This window comes from Marmota marmota, unplaced genomic scaffold (assembly GCF_001458135.2).
Source record: "Marmota marmota marmota unplaced genomic scaffold, marMar, whole genome shotgun sequence".
NCBI lineage: Eukaryota > Metazoa > Chordata > Mammalia > Rodentia > Sciuridae > Marmota > Marmota marmota.
Window position 1 is genome coordinate 64,117,268 of NW_025999842.1, and position 12,856 is coordinate 64,130,123.

The following is a 12,856-nucleotide window of genomic DNA, read 5'->3' on the forward strand; positions in this document are numbered from 1 at the left end:
CAGGATTTACCTTTTTTTTTTTATATATATATATATATTTTTAGTTGTAGTTGGACACAATGCCTTTATTTTATTTATTTTTATGTGGTGCTGAGGATCGAACCTAGCATCTCGCACGTTCTAGGCGAGCGCTCTACCACTAAGCCACAACCCCAGCCCCAGGATTTACCTTCTTATTGGCCCAAATCTTGAGAATATTATTTCCAGATCCTCATCTGTGGTCACTGGATTCAATTTACATACAAACAGCACATTTTCTGGAGGTTTAATATCTGCATCAGGTAGATCTCCTACCTAAATTATAAACAAAAACTTAAGTCAATTCCTTTATTTAGGTTCCATCCTAAATATTTTATCTAAGCCCACAACACAGATTTCCCTAAAATATCTAAATTTCCTCCATAAATGCCAGCCTTAGGAAAATAAATCTAATAAGACTTTAAAATTTGAAACTCTACCATTCCTGGTATTAACAATATTATATTATGTGCATAATGAATCCCACTATTATATATAATTATAAGGCAATATTACAAAAACAATAAAAAATAATAACAGCTAATATTTGCACCACAAAAAAGAACTGATAGAATGGTAAAGTGGACATAGCAAAAATGTTCAAAATTGGTGAATCTGGGCTGTGGTTGTAGCTCAGTGGTAGAGCACTTGTCTAGCATGTGTGAGGCACTGGTTCAATCCTCAGCACCATATAAAAATACATAAAAGTACTATGTCCATATACAACTAAAAAATTTTTTAAAAATTGATGAATCCGGGGCTGGGGGTGTAACTCAGTTGGTAGAATGCTTGCCTCGCATGCACAAGGTCCTGGGTTCAATCCCCCACACCACATACACACAAAAAAAATTGGCAAGTCTTACTTTATGTTATTTGTACCTCAATAAAAATTGACATAAAAATTGTTTAAAAAAAAGAGTGTTGAAAGTAAATACTTAAAAAAAAATTGGTGAATCCTAGTAAAAGGTATATATAACTTCTGTACTCTGTTCTTCTATAAGTTTGAAATTATCTAAAAACATAAAAGTTTTAAAAATGACAACCCATTTTCCCTTTGGCACAAACTTCCTGAAGTTTTACAGTTGAAGTTTGATTATAATCTAATAATATTTCCCTTATAAGTCACTTGTTCTTCTTGCCAGTTCCTCAAAAGATCTAGGGGCACTTAACCACTGAGCTACATCTCAAGCCCTTTTTTATTTCTTGTCAGGGTTTCATTAAGTTATTTAGGCTGGCTTTGAAATTATGATCCTCCTGCCTCAAAGAGGTGTGACCCACTGTACCCTGCCTCAAAAGATCTTTCTTTTATGTCCAATAATTTAAAAAATTTTTTTATTTGTTCTTTTTAGTTACACATGACAGTAGAATGTATTTTGCCAAATTATACATATATAAACTATAACTTATTCTATTTAGGATCCCACTGCTGTGGCTGTACATGATGTAGAATTACCCTGGTTGTGTATAAAAATACAAGGCTAGGAAAATTATGACTGATTAATTCTACTGTCTTTCCTATTCCCCTCCCTAATCCTTTCCCTTTGTCTAATCCAGTGGATTTCTACGATTCCCCTTCCCAACCTCCTTTGTTTTGGGTTAGCATTCACAAGTCAGAGAGAACATTTGGGATTTGTTGTTTTGGGGATTGGTTTATTTCACTTAGCATGATATTCTCCAGTTCTATCCATTTACCAGCAAATGCCATAATTTCATTCTTCTTTATGGCTGAGTAATATGCCATTGTCTATATGTAACACATTTTCTTTATCCATTCATCCAATGAAGGACACTTAGGTTGTTTCCATAACTTGGCTATTGTAAGTTGAGCTGATGTGGCTGCATAAATATAGTATGCTGTTTTTAAGTTCTTTTGAGTATAGACCAAGGAGTGGGATAACTGGGTCAAATGGTGGTTCCATTCCAAGTTTTCTAAGGAATCTCCATACTCTTTCCATAGTAGTTGCACCAATTTGCAGTCCCACCAACAACACATGAGAGTACCTTTCTCCCCACATACTTGCCAACATTGTTACTTGTATTCTTTACAATTGCCATTCTGACTGGAATGAGATGGGCTCTCACTGTAGTTTTAATTTGCATTTCTCTAATTGACAGAGATGTTGAACATTTTCCATATATTTTTTTTACCATTTGTGTTTCTTCTGTGAAGTGTTTGTTTAGTTCATTTGCCCATTTATTGATTGGGTTATTTATTTTTCTGGTGTTAAGTTTTTTGAGTTCTTTGTATATCCTGGACATTAATGCCTTATCTGAGGTACTGGTGGTGAAGATTTTCTACCAATCTGTAGGATCTCTGTATATATTCCTGATTGTTTCCTTTGCTGTGAAGTTTTTCAGGTTGATACCATCCCATTTATTGATCCTTGATTTTACTTCTTGTGCTTTGGTCTTCATATCTGTTTTGGTTCCAATACCATGCTGTTTTTGTTACTATAGATCTGTAGTATAATTTAAGGTCTGGCATTGTGATGTCTCTCTCCTGCATCACTTTTCACACTAAGGATTGCTTTTTCTATTTCTGTGAAGAACATCATTGGGATCTTTATAGGAATTGCATTAAATCTGTAGAGTGCTTCTGGTAGTATGGCCGTTTTTTTTTTTTAATATTTATTTTTTTAGGTGTAGTCGGACACAACACAATGCCTTTATTTTTATTTTATGTGGTGCTGAGGATCAAACCCGGGTCCCACCCGTGCTAGGCGAGCGCTCTACCGCTGAGCCACAATCCCAGCCCCAGCATGGCCATTTTGATAATATTGATTTTACCTACCCAGGAACATGGAAGATCTTTCCATTTTCTAAGATCTTCTTCAATTTCTTTCTTTAGAGTTCTGTAGTTTTCACTATAGAGGTCTTTAAACTCTTTTCTTAGGTTGATTTCCAAATATTTTACTTTTTTGAGGCTATTGTAAAAGGAATAATTTTCCTGATATCTCTTTCAACTGATATATCCTTGGTGTTTAGAAATGCAACTGATTCATTGGTGTTGATTTTATGTTCAATAGTTTTCTTAGAATTTGTCTTGCTATTGATTGTTCTGGATCAATACTCTTAGGTGTATATATGCTCAATTAAAAATGCCTGTGGCTGGGTACAGCGGCACATGCCTATAATCCCAGTGGCTTGGGAGTCTGAGATAGGAGGATCATGAGTTCAAAGCCAGCCTCAACAAAAGTGAGGCACTAATCCACTCAGCAAGACTGTGTTTCTAATAAAATACAAAAAGGGGCTAGGGATATTGCTCAATGGTTAAGTGCCCTTGGGTTCAATTCCTAGTACCAAAAAAAAAAAGTGTTTCCAGCCTGGCCTATGCCTGCAACCTGAGTGATTTGCGAAGCTGAGGTAGGAAGATACCAAGTTCAAGGCCAGCCTGGATAATTTAGCAAGACTCTGTCTCAAAATAAAATTAAAAATGGGGGTGGGAATGTGGGGATATAGTTTTTAGTGGTAGAGTTCCCTGGGTTCAATTCCCAGTATTGCAGAAAAGAAAAAGTGTATTTTCAACTTTTGTTTATTTCATTAAAGTTCTCTGAAATGAGAGCTTTTGGCATTTATTCATTAATACTGGTAACATAAATATAAATTAATTAATAGAATATAAATTAATATAAATTTTAAAACAGACCAAAAATATAAAAACACTATTATGTACAATAATATTAAAAACAAAATTGTTATCCTTTCACTTAAGTGTTTATTAATCATCTATTATATAATATGCATACCTATTTCTTAAAAATAAGAAGGAAAAAAATGCCTAGTACGTCAATTAATGGTTTACTGAATAACTAATCCCCAAATGACTTCACACTATGAGCAAGACAAAGGAGTGTATACCAGTTAAAAAATATATAAATGTGCATATATATGTATATATATATATTTTATATGTGCAGACATGTATTTATATTTTTTTAACTGATACACAAACATGAAAGTTGTACAAATATGTAACAACAAATCCCATTGTTATATAAAATTATAATGAACAAATAGAAAGGAAAAGAGAAAACATCAAAAATTATATATTTGAAGAAGTATATTTTAGAATTTTCAATTTTTACCCAGGTTTATTTTATCATTCAATGACTATTCTATTTAATTTCAATATTTGAGTGGTACAATGAAGAATTATTCTTAACATAAGATTTAATCTAATAAACATGCTTTAAAAAAGAGGTGAATATTAAACAATTGAAATTCAATTAATATTTATGTTAAAAATAATGAAATATCCACTTTCCATTTTTTATAAAAGCACTTGATACTATAATGATAATGGAACTGAATTTATTCATTTTCATGTGTTATTATATCATTCAAAATTTAATCTAGAGGAAAACTCTAAACTAAATTTTTAATATTTTACAACTATCACAAGAGCCAGAAATAAACTTATAAATAAATATGCATTAAATATATGGCAGATCAACTATTTGAACAAACATAATCATCTTACCATCTCTAAAAGAATAGCTTGAGTTTTGGCCTCTTTTTCTGCCTTTATTTCTTCTACTTCTTCAGCTGATCTTCCTTTGAAATCATCAATTTCTTCATCTGCTCCTATTCGACCACTCTGTAAGGCAGAAGTTATTAATATAAATATTTAACAAATAAAAAAAATCTGAGAATCATGAAAGGTATTACGCTTCATTTACAAACCTCTGGAACTGATTTAAATTAATTCTATGACATTAGCCAGATTGGGCTTCTGATTTATTAGGAAATGAAAATAAACATCTATATAGATACTATTATCCAATTAAGTGCTGCTTGGAGAAGATAAATCATCTTAGAAATAAGCAAGCATCAATTTCAACCATAAAGATAAATTTGTCTTTGAGAAAGCCTCAAAAGCAAAAATTTATATCTTAAAATATCTGGGGGAAAGTCTGTGCTGTTCCACAGAAATTTCTGGTTCTAGCCTGGCTCTAGAGTATCTCCAGTTGAAAAATTCCCTCACAGGATGATTGTTTAGTTTGGCCTTGAAGTTATTCTCCTAACTAGAGTTAGATAAAAAAAAAAAAAAAAAAAAAAAATCCAGATTCATATTAGCTTCCAGTGCTAAGGCTGTTCCAATGAAATAGATATTAAAAAAAGGAAGTCAGGGAAATAAAAAGATAACTAGAAAAATGAGTATCTCCGTGGAGTAGAAAAAGAACTCAACTTGTTCTAGTATAATTTATTAAGCAAAATAATCATTATGAAGAAATTAATTTTTAATAGACTAAGAAGTTAAATCCATACAAATTAATATGCACATACATTCAATCACAAGAAGGCTCTACTTACATCCAATTGTTCCTTTGTGGGTTCTGGTGATTGATCAGGAATTATTAAATCAGGAGGGTCATCAAACGGATCATCTAAAATCACTGTGTGATTTATCCTTACAAAAGTCCAAGTCAAATGTTACATTAAATATTTCAAAATCTATATTTTATTTTCATAGAATAACTTAAGTATCTTTAATGCCAAAACCCCCATTTTGCACAAAGATATTACTAATTCACAGTACACTATCACAATGAGTATTACCGGTTTCCATTTTTTGTATATATTTCTCTGCATTACTTCAAAGAAGCAAAGTAAATGTCTAAATCTTAGTAATTTTCCACATTTCTCAATAAATTGCATTTAAAAATGAAAGCACAGTAATTTTTCCTAACAAAATCTATTATAAATAATTAGTACAAGTAGTAGGACACAGTGGTGCACACCTGATATCCCAGCCACTTGGGAGGCTGAGGCAGGAGGATCACAACTTTGAGGCCAGGCCTTGAAACTTAGTGAGGCCCTAGGCAACTTAGTGAGATCCTGTCTCAAAATAAAAAATAAAAAGGGCTGGGGATATGGCTCAGTGGTTAAGAAACCCTGGGTTCAATTCCTGGTACCAAAAAAATTTAAAAAGGGCTGGAATATAGCTCAGTGCTTAAGTACCCCTGGGTTCAATTCTTGGTACCAAAAAAGGAAAAAAAAAAAAAAAAAAATTAGTATGAGTAGAAAAATACAAAAGGTTCTTTTTATGCGTATTCATTTTATATTAATTCACATTTTGGAATTAGTCAAAAACTAGTCCTATGTGCACCAGTCTCGTCACACATCACAGTATTAAAACATTCTAATACATTCAAGATAGTGAATTGTAATAATACCTGATATCCTGATATGGTACAAAATCCTTGTCAACAAAAGTCTCATTAATTTTCTTAATTATGTCCATGCCTTCTGTCACTTCACCAAATACTGTATGAACACCATCAAGGTAATCTAGATTTTCTCCTGTAGTAATAAGAAACTAACAGAAAGACAAAATAAATACAAAAATATGTATGTGTGTGTGTTTTGTCAGCTAAATTGACAAAACACACACACACACACACACACACACACACACGAGTGAAACTCTACATTTACTGCACCAGTTCTTAAAAACTTGTTCCCAGAACTAAATAAAAAACAGAGTTTATATATAAGTTATCAACATGTACACAGATGTTTCCTCAATTGTTTAAAATGATTGGAAAAACCATGGCTCATTTTCTTCATGCATAAACAGTGAAAAACAATAGCACCTACCATAATAGATGGTCATGAGGATTAACCTTCCAATTAATCTATTTATTTATTTAATTTATATTTTTCTGTGGTGCTGAGAATCAATCTCAGGGTCTAGCACATATTAGGCAAGCATTTTACTACTAAGCTAGACCCCAAGCCCCAGTAATCTGTCTCCGTCTCTTTCTCTCTTTCTCTCTCTCTCTCTCTCTCTTTTTTTTTTTTTTGGTGCTGGGCATTGAACCCAGGGCCTTGTGCATGCAAGGCAAGCACTCACCATCTGAGTTGTACCCCCAGCCCCCCAGCAATCGCTTATAAAATAGTCAAAGGGAGAAGAATGCAGCTCAGTAGTAGAGTGCCTGCCTAGCAAGTATGAAGACCTGAGTTTGATCATAGTATCACGAAAAAATAAAAAATAAAAATAAGTAATAAACACTGAAAGTGTCTATAAATGTGAAAAGTAATAATCATGAACAGGATTGTGGTTAATATTATTCTTCTTTGTACTTTTCTGTATTTTCTAAATTATTCACAATGGGCAGGGCTTATATTTAAAAGAAGAAAATAATGTTTTCTGTTTTGCTTCAATCCCAGAGCCTTGTATATGTTAAGCACCTCCTCCACCCCTGAACTTCACCCTTAGATCTTTTCTTTTTTAAATTTTTAAAATTTATTATTATTTATACATGACAGTAAAATGTATTTTGACACTTCATACATAAATGGAGTATAACTTCTCATTCTTATGGTTGTACATGATGTAGTATATAGTTTTTAAAATATTTTTTTAGTTGTAGATAAACACAATACTTTTATTTTATTTATGTTTTATTTTTATGTGATGCTGAGGATCAAACTCAGTGCCTCATGAGCTTGAGGCAAGTACTCCACCACTGAGCCACATACCCAGCCCAATATATTTTTTAATATAAGAAATATAGTGCAAGTTTTTTCTAATACATATCTTTGAATATGATTAACACATTCTTTCATTATTGAACAGTTTAAAAAGCCACTTTGTAAGTAGCTTCTAGTCCTTCATTTCTAAGCAAAGTTCATTTTATACACATTTCCTAACCTGAGATCCATGCTGATCACTGCCATTGTTCACCATGGACACAGTGCCTTTCTTCTTGTGCTTAATTCTTGGCACTTTTTCTGCCTCAAAAAAGCTTGCTTGATCACCATACAGCTGACTGGAAATACATATAATAAGGTTATAAAACATAAGTTCTGTCAAAATATAAATGTAGAAGTACTATAATATAGTATTACCAACTACTTCTCTATAGAAATGATACTATGATTCAAAAGACTCCTCTCTTTTACTAAAAACATTTAGAAACTTTCCCAAGTTTCCTACATTTTAATCATATTTTAATATGAAGACTTAAATATAAGCAATTCTAGTTTTCATTTAAAAATAAAAGAACCTACCCAAAAATAGACTCTCCTCCTCGGCCAGTCCCAGTAGGATCACCAGTTTGTATGATAAAATCCCTCTATAATATTCAGAAATTTTTGTTAATTGTCACAGAGTTTGATAGTTCCAATAACAAAGGACATGACTAACAACCACTAACTCACCTGTACATTGTGAATAAGGCAATAATTGTAATATTTTATTTTGCACAATTTCAAGAAATTCAAGCAGGCTGAAAGACAGTAAATATACAATTTATTATAGTAATCCACAAATTTGGTTTTAAACAAGTAAAACCACAGTTAGTACAATTTCATATCTAAATTACTATTAAAAGTAAAACAATAGTTAAATTCCAAAGTCAAGTGAACACAAATAGTTACAATACTAGATATCTAATAGCATAATTTATGCCCCTTAAATAGTAATATGGTAAAAAGTAGTATAAAAACTGTCACAAGGGTTCAAAAGAGAGATTGTTTCTAGATGAGGAAATTAAAAGACTCATGGAGGCTTTGGGAAAACATTCAAAGATCTGGACTATACTGGAACATCACATGGTATACCAAAAATATGAGCAATATTTATATGTCAATTAAAAATAAATATATAATAAAAGAACTGGGCTGGCAGAGAGTAAAAAGTGATCATTTCATGCTGGGAAGGTATATGGAAAAGCCTAGAAGTGGGAATTTAATTTTGCAAGGAGGGTGGTATCCAAAAGATCAGTCTAAATTCTACAATATTCTGGTATTACAAAATGATAGATGGTGAAAATCTGGAGAGATGGTGCCCAAGGTGTTGGACAGTCTTCAATATCAAGTTTTCAATTGTTTTCTTGAAAATATTTCTGAACTCATTGTGAAGAGACAGAATTACAGGCTGGGGTTGTGGCTCAGCGGTAGAGCACTTGCCTGGCATGTGTGAGGTCCTGGGTTCAAATCCTAGCACCACATATAAATAAATAAATAAAGGTCCATCAACAACTTTAAAAAAATTCTTTAAACAAAAAAAGAAAAGAGACAGAAGTAGTCCTTTTACTAGAAAACAAAAATAATGGACCTAGGCAATGACCATCAATGGCTGCCAAAATCTTTAGATGACAAACTGATGGAAACACTTTAAAGGCCTGAAACCACTGTCTAAGTTCAATATCACAAAAACAGCCAACCAGACGTCAAGTGCCTCCTAAATGTGATGTAGGCAAAAGTACACTCTATATGAAACATTCTTGCCCCAAACAAATTTGATGGAGGTTCTGAATCTAAACAATTTATAGAAAATAGAAGGGATAGAGGAATATGTTCAAAGACACAAAAGAGAAATAATCAGCCAAATGCCAAATGAAATTCTACAAAACAAATGACCCAGATTCTTTCTCAAGAATTTTTTCGGGGGAAAAAAGGGTAGGGGGATACCATAAGCTAAAACATTTAAGAAATATATTAATTAATATATATAGGTATTGTTGAGATCCTAGTTTAAATTATCACATTTTAAAAATCTTCAAGAGCTAAAAGGAAAGTTTAAATAATACCAAGAAATTATTTTTAACTTTTTAAGGTATAATAATGATTTGTGGGTTTTTTTTTAAGGAATTATCTTGTAATTCAATAAATTCAGTGGAAGTGGGTTTATCATAAAGGAAACAAGACTGGGACTAGTTATGTGATGAGAACTGTTAAACAAAAATGGCCACGGAATATGAGACTTCATTTACATGACTTTCTCTACATTTATAATACAAAGTAAAAAGAGAAAAAGAGAGAGAGCACGCATGCAGGAAAGATTGAATATACTATCAAATGATAAACAGGTATTCATATACCTTCAAACATGTATACATGTGGACTTGGGTTTTTGGTATTTTAGGCTACCTACACAGAACAACTGCTTTCTAATTATGTGAGATGGCCTTACCTTACCTTTAGTTCTTTACAACACTGGGAAGAGACCCATTCATTTTGTAAGATGCTGCTCTACAGGGACAGAGTCAATGGAACTTAAAGGAAAGCAAAACGAAGAGACAAAAAACACAAGTCTCATTGGGTAAGATGGCACATGCCTATAAACCCAGTAACATGGGAGGATAAGGCAGGAGATTTCAAATTTTGAGGTCAGCCTCAGCAAGTTAGTGAGACCCTCCCTCAAAACAAAAAATAAAAAGGACTGGGGATGTAGCTCAGTGGCTAAGTGCCTCTAAGTTCAATACCTAATACCAAAAATAAAAATAAAACAATCCAATTCCCTAAATCATCCTTTTGTGTGTGTGTGTGTGTGTGTGTGTTTTGCTTGGGTTTCAACTACAACATCTCTTGAACTCAGAGATTCAGTCATCCGTAAAGCCAAGCTTACTGCAATAACATAGGCAATTATTTTGTTTAAGCCAGTTTTAGTTGCATTTTTATCACATGCAAAGAGTCCTAGAATACAACACATTTATATGCACGGGCCACTACAAATAATCTCTTAAGTTTGTCTCAAAGTGGAAGACACTGTACTGGATACTCAAGACACAGAGATAATTAAGGTACAGTTTCTGCTCTCATTGCAGTACATTCTTGAGAGGAGATGAGACTTATATAAATAATTTCAGGACAATAGGTAAATGTCATAATGAGTGTCATATGACTTACAAAGCTACCTGAGGCAGAGCACAAGGAACAGATCTAACAGATCTGCTTAGGGACCAGGAGTGCTGCATAGAAGAGATCATGCTTGATCTGAGATTTGAAAAAGCAGGGTTCTCCAGAAGAAAAAGAGTGTAGCAGAACATGGAACGGGGCAACAGTAAGCGAACGGTAAAAACTATAAAGAATAAGTGTTTGCAGGGGACAGGCAACAGCTGAGTGTGGGGAGTAGGAGACACTCACTGTACAGCATTGAAGCCAGTTTCATCCTCTTTGATAAACTGCATTCCTTGGGGGCAGGACCCAGGCTGTAACTAATTTCTCCTAGTCTCCAACTTCTCCTAAATCTGAAACATTCTCCACACTGCTGCCTATTACTTTCTCAAAGCAAGTATGCTACGCACGCACGCATCAATCCTGTTTTTAAAACCTTCTTTCCAAGACTCTGATCCTCAGCATGGCACACAGAATTATTCAGGATCTGACCTAATCTTACCTGACCAGACTGCAAGTCTACCACTCCCCTTCACATACCTCCTTCCAAACTACTTGCCGTTTCCCCAAACTCCAAGCAAACCAGGAGAAAAACCTTCATTCCCACTCATCTTTGAAAAAGCTAGTAGATGTGTTCTCACTTCGCATCTCTCTACCCGGACTAAAAAATTACTCTCGCCTCTGGTTTCCATAGCAACTTACACGTTCCTCCACAACAATTTAAGAGTTCAGACGGATTCACGCATCGAAGTCTCCGAGGGGAGAATCAGACCATAAAGGGCAGGACGCCTAGGCTTGCAGCCTCTGTCCACACCTCTGGGCACCGGCTTCTTCCCTCTAGACGGGATGCGATGCCAACACTCGCTGTGCCAAGCACATCCTCCTTGCTTTTAAGACTGAACTGATCACACACTAATGAATATTTGTTGTGTTCCTCTCAAGACAAGAGAAAGCAGAGTAAAACCACAAAAGCCACTGGCATGGCATAGGCAGCCCCCTCACCCCACACACCCAAAGGCAATTCATGACCGCAGCGCCCTGTGCCCGACGGGCCCACACAAGATGCAGGAGAAGCGCTGCCTACGTTCAAACGAATTCTCCTCACAAAAACTTTTCTAAACAAGGACCGCTAATGGAATAGTGTGGCGGCGGGCACCAGCAGCTCGAGCCAGTGGCCCCTGGGGACCTGGGGAAGCAGAGAGGGGAAAGCGGGGAGACGGGCTCGTGGTCCCGGCCAGGGGTGAGCGGGGCGTGGGCCTCACCGCGCGGCCGCTCCTCCGTGTACAAGTCGATGACGACGTCGCCCAAAGTGGTCTCCAGCAGAACCGCCATGGCGCCGGCTCCTCCTCGGCAACAAGCCCCGGGAGGCGGGGGGGGGGGGGGGACGGAGGATTGACAAGCGCGGCCCGACGTTTTCTACGCCACGCGTCGCCCTGGGCGCGACGCGTGCTTGCGTCATCTCCCGGCGCCACCGCCCTCTTTCGGGCTGCTTTTTCTTTTGGCTTGGTCAGCGCTCGACCAACCCCGCAGGAGTTTCTCTGTCGCGGCACGTGCACGTTTGAAAGTCCGGGTTGGCCCTTGCTGACCCGTATGCGAGCCTATCTCTCAGAGGATAACGCTATAAGATTTTTGTGCCCCTTTTTGTGCCCATCTTCAGAATAGGAAGGTTCTCCTGGCGGCGTGGTTGTCCCCGACCTTTTCGACTCTCTTCTCATAGCTCTACATTGAGAATTCCAGGCCCGAAGCTCACCGTTTATTACTGGGAAAGGTGATTAACAAGGAGTTTGTTTTTCCTGCGAGTACTGTCTAGCGACTAACCCTGGTAGTAGCCACACATGGCGAGTATAAAGTATAACTTCGTTAGGTTTTGGAATAAGTATAATAAGTATAACTTCCTGTGTTCGACAAGCTAAAAAGTAACAGGCGTTACCCCCAAATCTCTACTGGTATGATGAATACTCTAGAAGACTTAAAACTAGTTTTGACTTCTCTTTGGGGTTTTGGGCCCTCCAATAACAGTTTTCTGTGCAAACTTTACTCTCCACTCTCCTGGTCTACAGACTTGCTCTCTTGTATGCATCCTTGCTCTCACTTTATACGTATCAATGTAAATCTGGGATGTGTGCTATGGCTGAGCATGGGCAATTCCAAGGAGGCAAAGAAAGACACGGGTTTTTGAAGGTAAAATGAAGGTTACGTAAATTGTTTTGAA

General features: G+C 35.7%; 1 protein-coding gene across 1 annotated transcript in view; it reads right to left on the minus strand.

The window, feature by feature from the left end:
- Window positions 1–12,083, minus strand: part of Ppil4 (peptidylprolyl isomerase like 4) — a 34,942-nt gene extending 22,859 nt beyond the window's left edge. The window contains exons 1-8 of the mRNA XM_015502112.2: window positions 11,907–12,083; window positions 8,185–8,252; window positions 8,035–8,099; window positions 7,676–7,793; window positions 6,195–6,337; window positions 5,332–5,428; window positions 4,499–4,615; window positions 170–294 (exon numbers count right to left, since the gene is read on the minus strand). Coding sequence (XP_015357598.1) covers window positions 170–294; window positions 4,499–4,615; window positions 5,332–5,428; window positions 6,195–6,337; window positions 7,676–7,793; window positions 8,035–8,099; window positions 8,185–8,252; window positions 11,907–11,976 — 803 coding nt within the window. The 5' untranslated portion in view covers window positions 11,977–12,083. The remainder of the gene's footprint in view (window positions 1–169; window positions 295–4,498; window positions 4,616–5,331; window positions 5,429–6,194; window positions 6,338–7,675; window positions 7,794–8,034; window positions 8,100–8,184; window positions 8,253–11,906) is intronic.
- Window positions 12,084–12,856: the final 773 nt, after the last annotated feature.